Source organism: Ahaetulla prasina, chromosome 5 (assembly GCF_028640845.1).
Source record: "Ahaetulla prasina isolate Xishuangbanna chromosome 5, ASM2864084v1, whole genome shotgun sequence".
Lineage (NCBI taxonomy): Eukaryota > Metazoa > Chordata > Lepidosauria > Squamata > Colubridae > Ahaetulla > Ahaetulla prasina.
In genome coordinates this window covers 93,837,438-93,858,231 of record NC_080543.1, presented here as the reverse complement: position 1 = coordinate 93,858,231, position 20,794 = coordinate 93,837,438, and the positions used below count along the sequence as shown (strand labels likewise).

The 20,794-nt window shown below is 34.5% G+C and overlaps 1 protein-coding gene across 1 annotated transcript in view; it reads left to right on the top strand.

The window, feature by feature from the left end:
• The window catches only part of GABRG3 (gamma-aminobutyric acid type A receptor subunit gamma3), a 472,076-nt gene extending 457,704 nt beyond the window's left edge, over positions 1–14,372 (top strand). Inside the window, exons 7-10 of the mRNA XM_058186148.1 lie at positions 3,720–3,872; positions 11,619–11,815; positions 13,278–13,307; positions 14,094–14,372. Of these exons, the coding sequence (XP_058042131.1) occupies positions 3,720–3,872; positions 11,619–11,815; positions 13,278–13,307; positions 14,094–14,372 (659 nt within the window). The remainder of the gene's footprint in view (positions 1–3,719; positions 3,873–11,618; positions 11,816–13,277; positions 13,308–14,093) is intronic.
• The last annotated feature ends 6,422 nt before the right edge of the window (positions 14,373–20,794 follow it).

The window sequence follows — 20,794 nt, the reverse complement described above, 5'->3', positions numbered from 1 at the left end:
TGCTAACTTTGATATCATCTAAGATGTAAAAGGATCAAACAACCATACTAAGCATAAACTTCTCTACACAGCTAATATATCTTTCAAGTAGGAAGTTTTCTGGCACAACTAGAATAATCTTCAACTCAGAATAGCTGTGACATAGATTCATTCTGCACAAATTGGCTACAGCAATTTATTGATAACCCTATGACCCTCTATTCATACTTTACTCATAATGCAAGAGACTATTTACTACATGGAGTAACTGTACCAAATGGCAAAAGAAATATCAAATTTCCCACCCTTGATGTTCATTCTCAATTCTATTCCTTTGTTTATTCTCCTATACCTGTTAAATCTGTATCTTTAATTTAAAAGACTATTTCAAATTCTTATAGAATCTATCTTGTCCCACTCTCCCTGCAGTTTTGGTTATCTTTATTTATTTAGTTAGGAAATTTATTTGCCTCCCATCTTATATCCAATGACTCTGGGTAGCTTAAATCAGAAAAGTCATTAAAATCAACAGTCATGGCAAACACCAGATAAAGTCATTGACAATTACAAACCACCAAAACCAGATGGGAAAAGTGGAAGCTGGACACACAGGGTGTCTGAAGGTGGGATTAGGTTTCAATTAATTAACTACTCCAGTATGAAACTCCCCCCATTGAGTCCCCAAGCCATTTGGCAGAGCCAGGTCTTGAGGCTCTTTCAAAACATCAGGAGGCTACATCTATAATATTTAATACTCTTCTAACAATATCACTCATGTATCTACCCTTCACAAAACCTACTTGATTATAACTTATATATCTATCTATAAATCTATTTAATCTATTACTTATAATGGCAGTAAATATCTTTGCATCCTGATTAATTAAAGAGATGGGCCGATATAATGAATATAATGAATATAATGGTGATAAAATTGGTATAGTATCATTGGATATTTTTAAAGCTTTTGATTCTGTACAATGGGAAACTATTAAAGTAATTGTGGAGGCTTTAGGCTTTGGTAATAAGTTTATACATGTTATTTCAAAATTGTACCAAAAGAGCAGTGCAAGAGTGAAGGTGAATGGAATATTAACTGAAGAGATAAAATTAGAAGCTGGTACGAGACAAGGATGTCCCCTGTCCCCAACATTATTTTTATTGGCTATGGAAATATTGACAAAAATGATAGAAAAAGATGAAGAATTAGAAGGATATAAGGGGTATAAGATAAATTTGTATGCGGATGATACTTTAATTATTTTGAAAAATGTAGAGAAAGATCTGAAAAAGATATATAAGCATTTGATAGAATTTGAGGAAATGACAGGATTGAAAGTAAATTGGTCAAAGTCAGAATTATTGATGGATAGTAATGGTAATGAGTCTGAGAATATGCAAGAGCAATTTGGGATAAGGATTACAAACACATTGAAATATTTGGGTATAGTGCTTTCACTTAAGGTTAAAGAATTGAAAAAATTTAATTATGATGTGGTGATTAACGAAATTGAGAAGAAGATAGATAAATATAAAATTTTAAAGTTGTCTTGGTTTGGTAGAATTGCAATGTGTAAGATGATGTTGCTGCCCAAGTTCAACTTTTTATTCGAGATGCTACCACTAAATTTGACAGAGAAAGATATTGAAGGATATCAGAAAAAACTGGATAAATTTTGTAACGGTGGTAAAAGACCTAGATTAGTGAAGAAAATGTGGTATCAAAATCAAAAGGAAGGTGGATTAGGAATCCCCAAATTATTTAATTATTACTGTGCGTATGGTATCCGGATAGTGGTAAAAATATTTAAAGGTGAAGATAATTATTGGAGAGACTTAGAGTTAAGGGATATAGAGAAATTTGGATCAAAGTGGTTTTTAGATAAAGCAAATTTAAAATGTGTAAGTAGAAGTTATTGGTTAAAGGGATTAAGTAAAATGTGGAATAAATTTGTTAAAATTTTAATTCCGGATATAATCTTTTTGGGGGAGACAATTGGAATTTGGCCGATTAAAAATAATATAAAACGTAATGAAGTGATTAAAGAGGAAAATATAGAAATTATTAGAGATTGGATAAAAGTTATGGGAAATGAAAGGAGGAATAAAGAAATTATTGAAAAATTAGGGTTAAGTTGGTTTGAAAAAATACAGATAGAAAAATGGACAAAAAAACTAAAGGAAAATTATTCGATAAATAGATGTGAAACTGAATTTGAATATTTAGTATCTCGGATTATGAAAGATGAAATTGGGCTAAAGGGACTCGTTAGTAGGGTTTATAAGATTATAAATTCTGATGAAAAATTACAAAGAGTGATGAGGACAAATTGGGAAAAAGATCTTAATATTGAAATACCAGAGTCAGATTGGAATGTGAATTGGAAGAGTAGAATTATGAGAACTTTATCTATAAGGATTAAAGAGCACAATTATAAAGTTGTTTGAAATGGTATTTGACTCCAGTAAGATTGTCACAAATGGATAAAAAATTAGTAAAAATGTTGGAGATGTGAGATGGAATTGGGGACTTATGAACATATGTGGTATAATTGTGATAAGGTTAAAAGTTTTGGCAACAATTGGAGAAAATGATATTTGAAATGATGGGGAAAGTAATAACATTGAGAGTGGAAACTATATTATTGTTGGTAATTAAGGAAATAGAATTAACAAAATATGAAAAAGAATTGATTAGAATTATGATTATAATAGGTAGAATTATAATAGCTAGATATTGGAAACTAGATGTGATTTTTAGAATAGAAGAGTGGAATTCTGAAATGTGGAAATTAGCTTTAAATGATAAAATGACATGTGATATTAAAATTAGAAGTGGTGTGTATAAAGAAGATATTTTCTGGAAGACTTGGAAACCATTTGTGGACTTTGCGCTTGGAACATTGGACGCTTCAGTACCTGTACCTCGAGAACGTGGATTTTGGCAATCATGAGGATATATCCGAAGACCCAAATCTTCCTTTTGTGTATAGCACAAGGGTGTAATAATGTATTTTCTTTTTGTTTGTTTGTTGCAAAAAAAGTAATAAAAAAAAAAACATCAGGAGGGTGAGAACCAATCTCACCTCTGGAGGTAAGATGTTCCAGAGGGCAGGAGCCAATATTTATTTTTATGAACCTAGAACTTGCATTTTACTTGATGAATGGTACATGCTATCGAGATTGTTACAAATTTCATAGTCCTGAATTGATTGATTGATCAATTGATCCATCCATTAGACAGCTGTATCTGTACGAACAGAACCCCTGGCGCATTTAATACAAAGACAGTGGTTGTCTGGTGATGCTACTGATCAATTACACTACTGTTCTCCATGTGTGCTATTTTCTCTGTACCACCATGTCACAGAATAGACTTGGCAAGTTTTTCTTATTTTTCAGCTGTATAGCGAAGTAAACTACTTCCCCCATATAATCCATTGAGAATGAATTTGAAAATTCTTAACAAAGCTAAGCAGGGCAGACTTGTTTAACAGTTGTTCGGGAAATCTCCAGACGGCTGAACCTGTTCCCCATTGTTATTAAGAAAACTCTATCAAAATGTCTATGAACTTAAAGAACAATTGGTCCTCCAGCCTACTGATCTTGCCATCCAAAATATAAAGGTGTTCTGTAATCAGGCAATGCTGAAGTTCAGTGTTAAGTTTGCAAATGGTTGTGGAAATATTTATCTGCATTTAACTACATTTCCAATGATATCAATTTTTTTATCATTGCAGGTGATTATATAGTCATGACTATATACTTCGAATTAAGTAGAAGAATGGGATACTTCACTATTCAAACATACATCCCCTGTATATTAACAGTTGTCTTATCCTGGGTATCATTTTGGATTAAAAAAGATGCTACACCAGCAAGAACAGCCCTAGGTAAGATAACTGGGCATAATATTTTTTATTCATTCCTCAACCTGCTGAGGAGCCTTTCTAATGTATTTCCAATGAATAATTGCTTTATTTCATTCGCTAACAAATGTTTATTTTCTGCAAGAATTCCCCTATTCATGGTCCCCAGCCCCTGGTTAGAGAAGTTTTTGAAAGATTAATTCTCATATCATTTTCCTGGCATTCTACTATTAATCTCTTGGGTTTTGTATCTTCTTAGCTTTCCTTCCACTGTTGTTGATCACTCTACAGTGTCCAAAGTGATATGTGCTAAACTCTTCCTTAGCCACATCTCCCCAAATTTGGCATGAAATGTCTATGGAGTTTTTCAGTCATCCATGTCATGGTTGTCCCAAAGGTGCTTTTTCGAAAGGCTGGAAAGCTGGGCTTTCTTGTTTTTGCTTGAACACATGGCATTGGCATGAAATGTTCATCACAACTTTATTTCAGGTTGGATGCTGAACAGAAGATTATGTGGGGGGGGGGGAAGAACAGTGTTTTTAAATATATATTACTTGTACAATCATAATATTAGGTTTAATGCAGAGCTTTTTCTATTCCTTTTCTTGTTTTTAAGAATCCTAACCTAGTCCTGATCTCAATCCTTTTCTCTAGCAGTCAGCATTTCATGATCCTTATATAGTGTTTTCTCTAACTCTTGCGGGACTCTAACCCTTTAAAAGTTTTGGTACAAATTTAAAACAAATTTGGCTTCTCCAAGCTCATTGAAAACTTCCTACTGTGATCCTAGTTCCTGCCATACCTAACTTATAATATGTTAAATGTAAAAAAATTATCCCTGTTTCTATTGATCAGGATTTTATGGACTAATAGGGAACACTTCTCAGTTTTCAATTTTCTTTCTGTTATGGGAGTATTCTAAGAAAGTGACTACAGTTCTATCAGAGATCAGTTTACTAAATAGCCTCTTTTACACAAGGATTTGTTAATTCTCAATAATCACTTCTCTGAATATATAGAGACAGAAAGGGATCTTTACCAATATTTATATATTGTATTTTACATTAAGTAGAGACTATTTTTCAGTATAGAAAAAATGTGGCCTACTGGGGCATGCAATGAGAATAACTGTGACACTTCTTCCAAACCCTAAATAATTCGATTCTTGTGATCCTTCTGAGTAGCAATATTCTTAAACAATTTGTTTCTTGACAAACAAATGAACAAATTCATCTTCATCTGCCTTGAGTTTTCATGTTTGGCATCAAATGCTTTGGCCAAAGGCATGGACTGTATAGTATAGTCATGAAACTTATAAAGTAGTTTTGAAATTTATTAGCAGATAAACAAATCTGCATCATTACCTTCCATGCACTGCATGACAAGATGGTGATAGCTGGAGTAAGAGGTTATCCGATGTTCCAAATATTTGCTTCCTGATAGCTAATGCTCTTTTTCTGTAATTTTACCACTTTATGGCTTTTTTCCACTGAAGCAAAGCTTCTTACCCACTAATATGAACCAGACCCAATGTGTTTTCATCATATGTAAGCTTCCTTTGACAATCTCACAATCTCCTAAGAGAAGGCAAAGCATTTTATAAACGAAAAGTGAAGAAAGAATATGTGCACTGCAAATGTGCACATGTTGCTTCACGCAGAACACTGTCTTAAAACTATCTTCTTCCTGCACTTGCTACTCAGTAATACTCTTCAAAGATCTGTCTTAAAACTATCTTCTTCCTGCACTTGCTACTCAGTAATACTCTTCAAAGATCTCACCTACTGCTTCAAATCGTAAAGGCTCTCACTGACTGCAACTAAATTGGAGGTCATTGACTTATTTCCAATAAAAAAATAAAAACTTGTTTGAGATTCAGAGTTCTCTATGTGAGCTAAACATGGGTCTCTTCTGGCTGACTCAGAGAAATGGAAAAGTCTTCACAATAGGCTGCTATGGAAAAGCAATTTCCTCCTTACGATTTTATATATTTCAGGTATAAGCTTACAAACATAAGATATAAGTTTCTGTGAAAGCAAAGGTCTCAAGAGCTGAGCAAAATCTTCTTATATGAAATGTCTCACAATCCTGTGCCTAGTTTCATGCAAGCCTTTGTGTTACTTTCAAATTCTACCTACTTTCTACCATGTTGGTTTTGGACCCACCAACCAGTAACTGATGCACGGTTGCCAGTGGTACCAGGTCTGTTGAAAGACCTATGAAATAGGTCTCATAATTGAAAAGCTTTCACATCTGGGCTGTCAGAGATGTAACAGTCAGATGTGAATATAGGAGCAACTGCAATTAGAATTTTCAAATATTGTATCCTACTTCTAAATGCAATGAACCAGTTTTAGATGATCAGTTATCATGAGAGGAATCCAGAGGCTGGCTTGAAGTGTTCTCTGGAACTTGTCCAAGAAGCTCAATTTAAGGACAAAGAAGTAGAATTTGGAGTTTGTATTCATGACTGGCCCTGGAATGGAGTTACTGCTTTAGCTAACTTAAGAACAACTAGAACCACAAGGTGATGGCATAGGAATCTTTGCATGCAGTTTGTTTTGCTCTGCCCCTTGAGATATCTAGGAATCCTAATTGCATACCTTGTCTTTGCACATTGTGCAGTATTGTGATTACCAATATTTTGTGATCTGAACAACTCAAAACGATTCAAGAAGCAATTCACATATTGGCCATTTTTCCAATAGATTTTTTTTTATGTCACAGACTTGCCCACATGATCGCTCTGCTGGAAGTTTAAATAATAACTTGCATTCATATTTGGGGATAATATATTTGGGCCTAAGCCTTTATTAATTGTTCAAAAGGCTAGGGGAGGGAGTTGTCAATAGGTTCAAACTTTACAATCAATATTTGATATCCTCTGGAGTTTCAGCAAAAGAGGTTTCACAAGTGTGAGCAGAAAAACAATTCAAGACCTCTCTAGAAATGATTTTATGCTTTAGTAGAATTTGCATGAAGCACAAAGTTAAAAAAATTTCATGTCTGACTATTATTCTATGATTACAGAGTCTGATATGCTTGAAACAAACATTTTAAATCATTTCTATTGGTGGCATATAAAAAGCTAAGATATCTAAATCCCTTCCCTTTTTAAATCAGGCAAAATGCTACAGAGAAGGAAAAACCAGACTATGGATATATCATTGGTTCAGGTTTTCTTAGGCCTCACAGCCATGAGAACTTGACTTAACCTTTTTCAGTGCTACATGACAGAAATGATTTATGGTACCCATAGCATTGCATCCTCAAGTTAAGTTTTGCTTTCCCTGAGTTAGGTTTCTAGTTTTGCTTTCCCTGAGTTAGGTTTCTAGTTTTGCTTTCCCTGAGTTAGGTTTCTATTCAGGTGAAATGTATGATTTCTTGTAAAACAGGTGGTATTTTGCTAACACGTATACTCTGACGCTCGCTGATTGGTAACTTTCTATATGCTGCTTGCTTGCTTGCTGTAGTTACCCCTCCCTGTAAAAACTGCTTAATAAAAGGGGACACAACATCACCCCGGGCACTCCTCCTTTTCGTGCTCTCTCATCTTGAAAAACTTCTGGTGTGGTGTCTTTTATTCGACTTCTTTCGTCCTTGCGAGGACCCCCTAAATTGTCTTGGCGAGGGCTGAGACTCGTTCCTGCGGGAACCCAGGACAACATCAACAGGGAACCTTGGACAACAAATACGTGTTGCAGACCAGCTGCGACACCAGACACAGCTCTAAGTAGCTTTCATTTCTCAAAATTCACTCTTGAATTCCAGTTTTATTACAAGCTACTTCAATCCAAAATTAAAAGAAATTTAAATATTTAAATTTAAGTGGTTTTACACAATTGACAAAAAGCTTTGGTTCTGACTTTTCCAGTAGCAACCTGTTATATCTCTCAATGCATCCTATATTGCCAGTCTGACTCTGATGAGGCATGGGCTGGTTTAAACCACCTGCCATGGTATTCTCATCTCAGTAACTGAATGCTTTCTGATTTGTGGAAAATTTACAAGGCTCAAAGCATGCAGCACTGGAGGTATTGAATAAGAGATTCAAATTTTACAAAGGTTAGGATGTTTTTTATTGAATTAAAGATTAAGACTGTTAAAAGTAAAAGGAAGGAATATAAAATTGGCTTATTTGATCAAGGTTAAAATAGGAGATTTTGTACAATGTTCTGGTAATCCATTATGGACTATTTACAGACAATATGATTGAGAAGTTGATATTTTATGGTTTTGTTATAGATAAGGGGTGGAATATGGGACAGAGATATCTTCTTGTTACCTTACAGGAAATAAAGTTTGCTGAATTTGTTTATACTTGTGACAAAGGTTGGAAATCACTTCTTTATATATTTGCTTTATTCTGTTATGTTTTTCTTTTTTGTTCTACTGGCTCTTTTGGCCATTCTCTTCTCTTTATTTAAGTTTAGTTGTATTAGTTTTTACTATTATAATTAAAATTATAAATAAAATGTTTATTCAGAATTTTAGTAAGTTTTGAAGAGGTAGGGTATGGTACGGCATAGTGGCCACTATTCACTGCAGTGGGGTACAAGTGACTTAAAATATATTTTGATGTCGTAATACAAAAATAGTGAGTTATATATTTGCATCAGAAATCAGGATGCCATTAGGATGTTGCCATGTGCATCATCATTTTAACATAAACTTGGTTTGCTGCATATGCCTAGTCATTGTTACTGGAAACTGAACTATTGTGAAGTTTGAACAAAAAATAGTTAAGCCATAAAATTTATTTTCTCAGTGATAGTGGTGCAAGAATTTTCTCTTGCATTAATGGGCAACTCACAGATTACAGGATGAGTCATTATGTGTGGATGCTACACAAACAGAATATTTGAAAAGCAATTCTTATAAGCTATCATTGTATGGTTCTGCCTGTTATCATTCAGTAGAGACAGTAGTTACTATACTAGGATTAGTCATGTAATCTATATGGGATGGACCTACATTGGTTGCTGTCATGGATGACCTTTGGTAGAATTTGGAGGGATGCACCTCTCCTTTTCCCTCCAGTTCTTGCAGCAGTTTTTGATACTATTGACCACAATATATTCTGGACCATTTTCAAAAATTGGATTTGTGACATGGTGTTATAGTAGTTCCACGAGTGAATGGATCCACATAATGGTTGCATGGGAAAGAAGTCAAAAGAGGAGAGTCACAATCTGGAAGTCCTGGACTCATGGTTGCTGCTCGAAGTTGTGCATAGTTGCATGTTCTGTGCCAGTTGCAATCTTACCTGGAACACAATGCACTGAAGGCAGCCATTCATGCCCTTAGCATCTTTTGATTAGATGACTCTAACTTACTATACTGGGCTGTCATTAAAGATTATGTGGAAATTTTAATTGGTCCAGAGTGCAGTGATGCATATGCTTAGTCGCTTTGTCTTGATGCTGCCATATTTTTATCACGCACCTTTGCTGCATGAGCTGCATTAGGTTATTAAAAAGATTCTGAGTGCAATTCAAGTTACTGGTTGCTATCTACCACATCCTATGTGACTCAGAGCCAAAATGTTTTAGAGATTGCATTTTCCTATTTGTTTCTGGTTGTCCTACTGGATAACAAGGAAGTACCCAGTAAGGATTTCCATCTCTGGCAAATATACTCTGTTGTAGTCCCCCTTCTTGGAAAGACTTGTCCCCTTAAAGCACACATACTCCCCAGCCACATAGCATTCTAGAACCAGCATAATATATAGCTCTTCTAGAAAAGGCTTTTGCAGATCAATTATAAGCAACAGGACCATACTGAACTACTATAGTGTATAATTTTTACTGTTCAGTTCGAAAATTAGGTTATTGTTATGGATGTTATGATTTTAAAAAATGACAATATGATTTTGATTATAAGTTTTGTCCAGGTTTCAGGCAATAAACAAACTGCATTAATCAATATAGAAATACAGAAATGAAGACAGAATACAGATTTAAGAGTTTTGTAGTAAAACACCATCCTTTACTCTCCTGTATAGAGTAATTGATTCACCTTGCTTGTTCAACATAGCTGCAGTGCAGCGGGGGGGTGGGGTGTATTTCAACAGAAATAGTAAAATAATACTTGATTCCAAATATATTTCAAGGGATATTTGTCTGCAATTTAGCTTGCTGCTGAAAGTAACGTTAATGTTACTTAGTGAATTACGTGTCTAAGTTAATTAATGTTATTTAACTAGAATGAATAGGGAAATTTACTGGCCAAAAATGTTCTGGATGTCACTCTCTTAATTCAGTTATGATCCATGCTGTAAAAGTTAATGGATCTGATGATATTAATTTTAAAAATGCTGGGGCTTTGGGGAAGCGCTCCAAGTGTATGAATTAAAGATTTCATCCGCTTTAACAAACTCTTCATTTGCAGTACAGGGTGTGGTGTAATAAAGAATGCACAGGAAAAAAAATAATGAGCAGAAAACAGGGAACAGAGATGTCAAATAATGAGCAGAGAACAGAGATGTCAAATAATTTATTGAAGTATATACTGCAGTTCCTGAAGTTTTCAATAAAATAACATTTTCTTGCATTTGCTTCTTGGTATGTTTTTCAGATGTTAGAGTTCAGCCACAGAAAAGTACAGATAGTCCTCAACTTACAACCATTTGTTTAGTGATCATTCAAAGTTACAACCGCAGTGGAAAAAGTGACTTAGAAATGTTTTTCACACTTATGAGCATTGCAGCATGTCCATGGTCACATGATCAAAATTTGGACACTTGAAAAATGGCATGTATTTATGACAGTTGCAGTATGCCGGAGTCACAATCTGTGACTTTTCCAGCTAGCTTCTGACAAGTAAAGTCAGTGGAGGAAGCCAGATTCCCTTAACAGCCACATAATTCAGCTAACTCTTAAAAAGTATGGCAGAAAAGGTCATAAAAAGAGACACAGCTCACTTAACAACTGTCTTGCTTAGCAATGGAAATTTTGGGCTCAATTATGATCATAAATAAAAGCTACCTTTATACTATATTCTATGTGTCTACTTTTTTCTTTCCAGATTTTTCCCCTACATGCATTTCAGGTGTTTTTATTGCAACAATCAGTTCAATGAGAAGGGGGGTATTAAATCCATTCATTTGGATTAAGTTGCAATGATATAACTAATACTTTTGGCATGGATGGGATTGCAAATAGGTGGGTGATTTCTGTCTATATTATTGAAGCATGTCACTTCTTGTGAGTTTACCAATAATATTGTTCCCTGTCTAAATGTCACTATATGGCAATTTAAAACTCAAGTGATGTCCTTGAAAACTCAAATATGAATTTGCACCAAGACAAATTCCTTGTGTGTCCAATCACACTTGGCCAATAAATTCTATTTTATTCTTTCTATAACAAGTATGATCTTATGAAACATGCTGCAATGGGACTTGATACGGTTAAAGATCTTCAAAATATTTGTATAAAATATGAAAGACAGTATAATGCCAAAACGCTCATTATCCAGGAGATATAATCAGGAGAGAAATTCAGAAAGATCTAATTCCTTAAAGCAGGGGTCTGCAAACTTGGCTCTTTTAAGACTTGTGGACTTAAGACTTGTGGCTTTGCTGGCTGAGGAATTCTGGGAGTTGAAGTCCACAAGTCTTAAAAGAGTCAAGTTTGCAGACCCCTGCCTTAAGGAATCCAGGTTACAATCTAATAAAACTCATGCCCTAATAAGTAAAGTTTTGTTCTAAAAATTGAAGGTAGCGATATTTCTGGAAATATTACAAGAAAATTATGTTCTGTTGTCCAGGTATCACCACAGTATTAACCATGACAACGCTGAGCACCATTGCAAGAAATTCCTTGCCACGTGTTTCCTATGTCACTGCTATGGACCTTTTTGTGACTGTGTGCTTCTTATTTGTCTTCGCCGCTTTGATGGAGTATGCAACCCTGAACTACTACTCGAGTTGCAGGAAGCCACACTGTACAAAAAAGAAAAAGTCGGTAAGATAAAGTCCTACTGAAAATGGAGCACAATTCTTCTGCGTTATCACAGAGATTAGCAATTGATTGGATTTAGACCTTAAATAAATACTTTGGCTAATGCTGCCTAATAAGAGGAGTGCCTTGTAAGAGTCCTTTGTACTAGGAATGCACGGAATTAGTGCACTGAAATGCTTTCACCACATTTATTTTGTTCTATTCCATTTCATCCCAATTGAAAGTGATGTTCATGAGATTGTGCAGCTGTATAAATATGATTGATTGATAAATACTTCTAGTATTTTAGTGTGCTATGCAAGAATTCAGGGATCTGTATATTTAATGTAAAATGACCATGCCTAATAAATTATTGAATTAATTATAACCAATTCATAAATTAGAATAATGACAGTGGATCATCAGAGTGACAAGGGTCTGGTCTTATAGTTCAGTCATGCCTCTGCTGATAACCTTGCATTTAAATTCTACAATGATTTTACTCAACCTAAAGCCCAACTGCTAGAAACAATTGCATTATTTTGAAGTTGGTTTCTTGCAAAACTTTAATCTGTAAATATATGTAATACTAATATCGACTATGAGAATCAACAATGACTTGATGCCACATAATCAATCAATGTTAATATAGTTTTAAAACAAGGAAAATGTTTTAAAAGTAGAAAAACAACAAATTCCTGGCTTTGCTTATAAATGTATAGCCCTGTACATGTCTATTTGCCTGCTTGCTTCAACCTTTCCACCTCTATAAAACATGACTGTGAGATTGCTCACATCTGACTCCAAATAAAGTTTACCAATAGTTGGTATTGATGTTCGTACAAATAGAAATGACCAGGCTATTAAAGCCCCATAATACAATGCTGCAAAATGTGATGGTTTTTCAGTTAACTAGAACCTATAATACAAACCTTTTTTTTTTGTTTCTTTGTTTGAACTAGTAGAATTTACTCCCATAGATCACTTCTTTGTTATCTCAAAAAAAAAAAAGTTACTTTGTTTTAAAGCCCAGAGAATATATTAATTTATGTTCTGTAGACAAGAAATCAGTATTTGAAAAGTCACTTCTACTTGAGATGAACACAAGGATTAGGATTAGGACTGCCACTGGGGTTAGGTTTACAGAAAGATTGGTGGGAACCACCTTTTCCCTTGTGATAATTGCAGCCACAGGTGATTCGTATGGCTTCCTCCGCTGAGTTAAAGATCACAATTTAAATTAAGCATTTCCCCATGATATCCATGGAAAGGTAAAAGCATATATGTTGCTTTTATAAAATAAGGCAACTCTATTTATGTTTACTCAATAGTAAACTTTCTGAACGAATGGAATTATTCAAAGCAGACACAAATAAAATTGTGCTGTTATGGAATCTTTTATGATTTCCTTAATAATTAAAATATCAAAAATGTTGTATTGTTTTATAACTTGTGTTCTTATACTTTACTTTTTTATTTATTTGAGCTGCCTGATGTCAGCTTTGGTCACATGATGGTGAGTATGAATATTTTAAAACTTAAATATTTTATTTGTAAACAATATAAAACCATTATACTTTTAATTAAACAACTATTATTACTACTCTGTCTTAAAAAAAACCATGCCATCATAGTGCATCTTAAATCTGTATGGTTCCCTTACCATTTCACATTCGGAGATCAACAAAATTGCCTTTGGGTTTTTCCCCAGTGTTGAGTTCAAATGCTACCTATAAATCCCTGATTCAGCAAAAACATTATTCCAACACAACATTAGTTTCAGACTTTGCCCACCCCTGTTCTATGTCTGTTTCAATCACTGCTTGATGTCAATACAGGAGAATGTATGGCAAAGCCTAATTCACTTTATATACTTTTAGGTTCCCCGTGCATGGAGATAGAATAAGAGGCAAAATATTTCCTTAATAACAACACAAATACAGAAAATCTGGCATACATCTGTATCACCTGTACACTGAAACCAAGGTGAAGAAAAGCTGATGGGAACATAGCAGAAAATAGATGTCATTTTATGTCTCTTTCATAGTGGTATGCAAGTAGGGAAAGCCCCCTTAAACCTGAGTGTCATCCAGAAAAAAACTGTGTTGGATACTCCATCTGCTAATACCTATTTCCATTCACCACTGCTTTGTGACATTAAAATGTATGTATCTTGACATATAAAGTGTCAAAGGAAAGCTGGACAACATGGTTTCTTTGGATTGCCTGTATTAGACCCAGGAAACTTCGAGACTTCTGTTGTTGCCATGGTATAGCCTCTTTGTCTCTTTTTTTTCTCCAGAATTACTCTGTGTTAGAGATGAGACCTCCCCCTACAGTCATCGCACTGAACAATGCCATGTACTGGCAAGAATTTGAAGACAATTGTATCTATGAGTGTCTGGATGGGAAAGACTGTCAGAGTTTTTTCTGCTGTTACGAAGAATGCAAATCAGGTTCCTGGAGAAAAGGGCGGATACACATAGACATCTTAGAACTCGACTCTTATTCCAGAGTCTTTTTCCCCACGACGTTCTTGCTTTTTAACCTGGTCTACTGGGTTGGATACCTCTATCTCTAGAAACAGTGAAGAAAACTGTGTTTTTCCTACTTCTTAGGGATGGGGAGATGTATGGAAAGACAGATCCTGAACGGTTTCATTGGAAAGCCTGAAAGATGACCTTACCTTTTCTCATTCAAGAAAAAGAAGTTTTTATTTATTGTTTTGTCTAAAAGGGAAAAAAAGTCACTTCACATCTGAGATTTTTTGCTAACTACACCTGACACGATCATGTAACAACGTTTATCTTAATTATTCTCATACAATGGAGAAATTGCTGTTTTCTTTGGGTTACAGTTCATCATGTAGCATACAGATAAGCAAGATAGGGATGTTTCAAATAGTCATTCTTATGTTATTTTTGTCTTTTGAATTGTTCTAGAAGCAAATTTGTATTTGTACAAGTTCTCCACAACTTTGTTTTGAGAGGAATCTGAGTTCAATGAAAAGTTACTTCACTTCACATGTTCCAGGATGTTGTCTCTGGTCTTCTTCTGAGATGAAAAGGCATGATTTAAAAAAAAAAAAACCTTTACATTTGTTTTTCACAAAATTGTTGAATTTTTTTTCCTTTTTTTAAACACAGAGTTTAATATTCCACATATTGGGCAAATAGTTCAGGAAACTAATTGATTTCTGGACAAACACTCCTGCAATGCTTAGTTTGCTTTTGGTAAGATGACTTTCTCTGTCATAGTAGTGGAAAGATTTGATTCATTCCAAGCTATAGGTTTAATTTTTTCCATACTTTATTATTCATTTTCACTGATATTTTCACGGGGGGTGGGGATAACCCTCTAATTCCAGCCTGAATAAGATTTACTGTATCTGTGCTAATTAAAATCCATGTGCCTCAATCACTGTTCTGTGTAGGTTAAATTGCACATCCTATTGTTGCATCATTTGACTTGTGAACTGGATTCTTCCATTTAAATGACTGCATAAGTGCTTGTTGTTAGTATCCTCACCTGGTCAGTGATCTTTGGATGGCACAACAGTGGCTTTTGTTCTTACCAGATCTATAGGAGCCTTAAGGATGCAGACAGGATTTTCTTGGCAAGAAAATGAGATATTGGGAGTTCAGTTAAAAGTTAAAAAATTTAGTGATGCAGAATCACTAGGACTTTTTTTTTAACTAGGAAATTTTAAACTGGAAATGTATTTTGTACTTTTGAAACACATTTCAGATATTGAATTCCTGAAAATAATACATTCTTCTGTTGTAAAATATTCATTATAGATAAGCCCAATTCTAGAAGGCTAATGTAAATGTCTCAATAGTTATTTATTTATTTGATTATTTATTTATTTATTTATTTATTTATTTATTTATTTGTATTTCTACTGCAAACAGTATAGCTACTGTTGAAAAAAGTTTGTTCTCCCTGCCTCTTCTCAAACACTAAGCATAAAAATATTTTTAAAAGTGTAATTCTGATACCATCAAATGCCTTTTTTTTTCACTGTCAACCTGAGGACTCATTTTACTTGCTCCAAATATTTAAGTATCGTGCACACTTCATTTTGCTCTATATTGTCTCATTTTTCTCTTGGAACTCAGTATTAAGAACTTATTTGTTCAAAGAAATGAATTTTAATATCAAAGGGAAATGAAAGTATTGTTGTTTGGTAGTAAAATGTGCTTTCTACAAAGAGGGTATAAGTTTCAATTCTGGGCATTTTCAGATGCAGCTGAAAAGAACTATCTGAACCACAAAGACATCTGCTGTTATTAAACCATGGCAGTTATCTAGACCAATGATTCGATCTAAAATAAAGATGCTTCTACTGTCTATTACATATTCTAAACCCAGTTTTAGTAGATAATGCTTCAGAACTGTAAAAGCTAATTCAGTAAAATTGCTGGATTAAAAAATGTACTAAATTTTACCAAAAGCTTTCCAAAAATATATTTGTTTATTTTACATGAAAAAAAACCACAGATAATTTCTTAACAGACGTTGAAGTCTTTCAACTTAAATATGAATATCAGATTTTCTTTTCCAGTTCATGACTTCTCAATTTTTATAAAACTTCAAGAACCAAAGTGCATTTTTTTCAGAAAGATGTGTTTAATTTCAATAATATATAGTAAAACTCACACAAGGCACTGTTATGAAAACAAAGAACTACAGTATTAAACTCATGCCCTATATAAATATGCGAGTAATTTTCTGGCAAAGGATCCTGTAAACCCTCAGCTAGTGAAGTTAAATTGAGCTTACTGCTTGTTGGTATCAGGATTTGACTTTCTTTTTAGGATACTGCAAACCTAATTTGTTTAAATTAACTGAAAAGATGACACCGAGGTAGAATAATTACTGAGGATTGTCACACTGTAGACAAAATGGCATACTTTATGTGCAATTTTATAACATATATAACCAGAACACATATTCATAGGATAGGATTTGTATATTTGTCTCACTTTCTATTGTATATCATCTAAATAAGACATTTGATACAATCAAACAGAAAATAAAGTTGTGCTCACAATCTTAGAGCCCTCCCTCCCAGCCTCTGGAATCAAAGCAGACATATTAATTTAGCCCAACAATTTTGTTTATGTCTTGGTTAGTATGAATCAGGGGTGAAATTCAGCCAGTTCTATCTGACTTGGATGAACCAGTAACGGTGGGTGCAGGTGGATGCCATGATGTCACTTTTTTGTGACAATTTTAAGCCTCTGCGCATGCGCAGAAGGCTTTGTGCATGCACAGAAGGCTTTGCGCATGCACGGACAATGGGCATATTTGCGAACCAGTAGAGAAGGTAAGTGAATTTCACCCCTGGTGTGAATAATATAAAGATTTTCTTTCATGATCTCTAAAATCAGTTATAGACAAGTTGCACATAATTCACAAGCTAATCAGATATTTTAGGATTCAAAATACTTTGAAAGTAGTTTTTTTCCAAGGAGTGAAAAGTAGCAAATTCACTCTTTATTATCTTTCAGGAGCCATATGAGTGTAGTTGTCATTTGTTGAGAAGTGCTAATCAAAATGTGTAGCCATACACAGTTGGTGATGTTCCTCATTTTCAGACTTGACATTCCTCATTTTCTGATTAACTCATGGATGGAATCTAGACATATTTCAATCCCATTGGTTGCATTGCAAGTGATTTATATTTGCAGAGCAATCAACTCTTTTTCTTCAGCAGAATCAAAGCTCTATTCTTCCTACTTCCCAAGAATACTGTTAGTTCTGAGCCAAAAAACCAGTGAACCACAAGGTCCGTGATGGCGAACCTATGGCACGCATGCCCAAAGTGGCAAGTGGAGCCATGTCGCCTGGTACACGTGGCATCGCCCATTCCTCTTTTGGGTTTCTGGCAAGCATGCGTGTGCATGAGTGCCAGCTACCGGAAGATTAGCCAGCCAGTGTGCACGCTCGCGCCAAAAACCGGAAGTTCATTTTTGGCGCACACATGTGCCCTGGGTAACTCCTCTTCCAGGTTGCAGCCCACACAACGTGTGCATGCGAAGTGGGTGCGTGCATGCACACACTCCCTTTTCGACACTCAGGGCCAAAAAGGTTAACCATCACTGCACTAGGTGGGAGTAAAAAGGTTGGGTTTTCTGCTTCACTCTGCACTCATCCAGTGGACATCTAGGGGATTGCAGTCCACATCTGGTAGCTCTATTACTGTATAATTAACACATTCCATTATTTCAATTTTCCTGTTTAAATTAAAACTTAATGAGGGGTATTGTAATACCATAACTGCTACCGTGGATTTCTACAAAATAGTTCCTTTACAAACTTTCTTTCCAACTAAAATATTCATATTCTAACTGAATCTAAGACGAATTTGCTACTGATTTCTTTGTTTATCTTTTGAATTACTATGCTCAACCTGTCTTCTATTTATTTTTAGAAGCAGCTCACTATTCCATGAACATTTTTTGCGGTTTTCAATAGCCAACATGAATTATTCTTTTTTAGCATCTACAAGGCAAGTTTTAGGACAGTGATCTCCAGCTAAGTGCTATTATTTCACAAAACTGCAACTGATGCCAGTATTGTTTATTTTTATTGTCTTATGAAACACTTTTCCTTGAGGGGGGTACAAACAGCCGCAATTGAGCAGATGGAAACAAATTATGAAACTTTTCAATTAATTTATAAAGGCTCCTTATATAGTAATGGCTTTAGATTTTATCATTTTTGTATTTCCCTCCCCACATAATGTGGAGGATCCCTTTTTATTAATAATGCTATTTATTTAGAAATGTGTCTATGAGGTCACTAGGAATCAATGCTGTGTTAATGGCACATAGTCAAACATAACCATTATTTAGAAAATGCATTATCTAATTTTCATCATTAATAAGCAATCTCAATTTTGTGGTATCAAGATAAAAATAGATTATTACAGCTTAAACCCATAATAAAAGATAGCAGGAGTGAAAACCCCATGGCAAGAGTAATTAACAATGACAAGTCTTCAGCTTGTCTAAAGCTTTCAAACCTTGGTGTTGGCCCCCAATGAACAGGAAGAGGATGCCATGATTGAAATACCTTTCTCTAAAAAAAAAGGCATGGAGAATCTTTCTTGATCACACATTGAGTGGTATACCAGAGACCATGGTCCAAAAGGTGATCAGAAAAAGTGGATGACCTCAGAACAAAAACAGAATTTAATAAATTCTGCACATTAAACCTGACATTGAAGGCTTCATATTTTCTCTGCCAATTAACATAATCCAGAATGCTGAATTCATACAGCGCTGTTGATTATCGGTGCAAGTTAGGGATCCAATTAATTTTTTTTTGTATTGGGCTTTTTTTGATTCCTAATCTACAGCTGCTGAGTACCTTGTAAGTAAATGATCTTAACCTTCTTCATCCTTCTCCAATCTGATAATTCTGAAATGAATTGAAGCATCATCCCAGCCAGTATTGTGTCTGTCATTCAGACTGGAATTAAGGAACTTGGTTTTATATGCAATTATAAATATTGGTAGCCTCTGTTTGTTTGTCTGTTAATGTTCATTTATTCATTTATTCTGTTTATATACCATATGTTCCGAATCAACAAGCTGGTCCCCCACAATTATACATAAAAAGAAAAGAACACTTAGTCTGTAGATGTACAAGTTTGATCCACTGTAAATTTTCAAATAAGCTGTCTATAATCATACTATAGCATTTGCTGAGCACTTACTGCCTTGTAGAAGTACTCACATCTTTAGTGGAGTCACCTGTTCAATTATCCTGACCTTAGGTCTTAATCTAATGCTCTCCCCCTTTGTAAATAAAAAAAAATCAGGTTGATTCATACAGACTATTAAAAGTTAATGCACTACACAATATCCTGTAAATTTAGGAGTCTGGCTGGAACTCAGACATAACTTTCTAGAGTAAAAATATAGTTGCCCCCTTAATTTCAATGAACTACCAAGGAAATTAACTAATTAAATGGTGCTAAAGCCATCTTCCGAAAGCTAACATTCATTACTCTTACTTTACATAGCCTTTCTTCATATTACATCTGAGTTAAAGAGTTGAGTTTTGTTTTGTTCTTATTCTTATTCTTAATAATCTTATTCAGATTATTTAGAGATGCAAAATAAAAAACCAAGCAAACTATCAAACCTAAAACCTTTTTAAATTCACAAGTTTTGCAAAAAGTTCCAAAGAATTTCCAAATAATTTTTTTTAAAAAGTGAATTAAATAACTTATTAAAATATTTGCACATGGAATGAATTCCATTGCTAAAACAGATGTGAGGCTAGACAAGTATACTAAACACATTACATGCAAGTAAGTTATAACTCGAAATATGCTCTTTGGCAGAATTGAAGCCCAGTTCCTTTCTATTACAGTCTCCAAGTCTCCGCATTGTGCATCCATCACAAAAGAGGGAGCAAAACTTTCCTTCTGCCTTCACTCTAGCATTGAAGTAATCTCCTAATTGATCTTATCATGGCACATCCTGCCAAAGGAAGAGCTGAAGGCAACCAACAGTGCTAGTGTTTGATTTCACTGCTAATAAGATGTCACTTTTCATGCTGTGACTTCTTTACCTAATCATATCAGAAATTCTCTTCCCATAGAGCTTAATAGAATCAAGCTATAATTTTTTTAAGTTACAGTTGTTAAAAACAAAACAAAACTTCAGTCATATGTAACACTACTATCTGGAAGTTTTTCCTGAAAAACTTTGTTTATCTTATGCTATATAATAATAATTCTTATAAATCCTGGAGGATTTTACTGTTTATTCACAAAGGGCACAAGCTGAATCTGTAGATTTCAATGTTCAGGAGTCTCTAGTTGTCAAGATAATTACCTAGAAATCTGGGAGTTGAATTCCAAACACATAGAATGTACCCAAATTAAGAAAGATGAGTTGGATCAACCTACCTTCCTTCCTTCTCCCAGATACTATGTAGAAAAGTTTTTAAATTGTTAAGGACAATATTCAAGTGAATAAA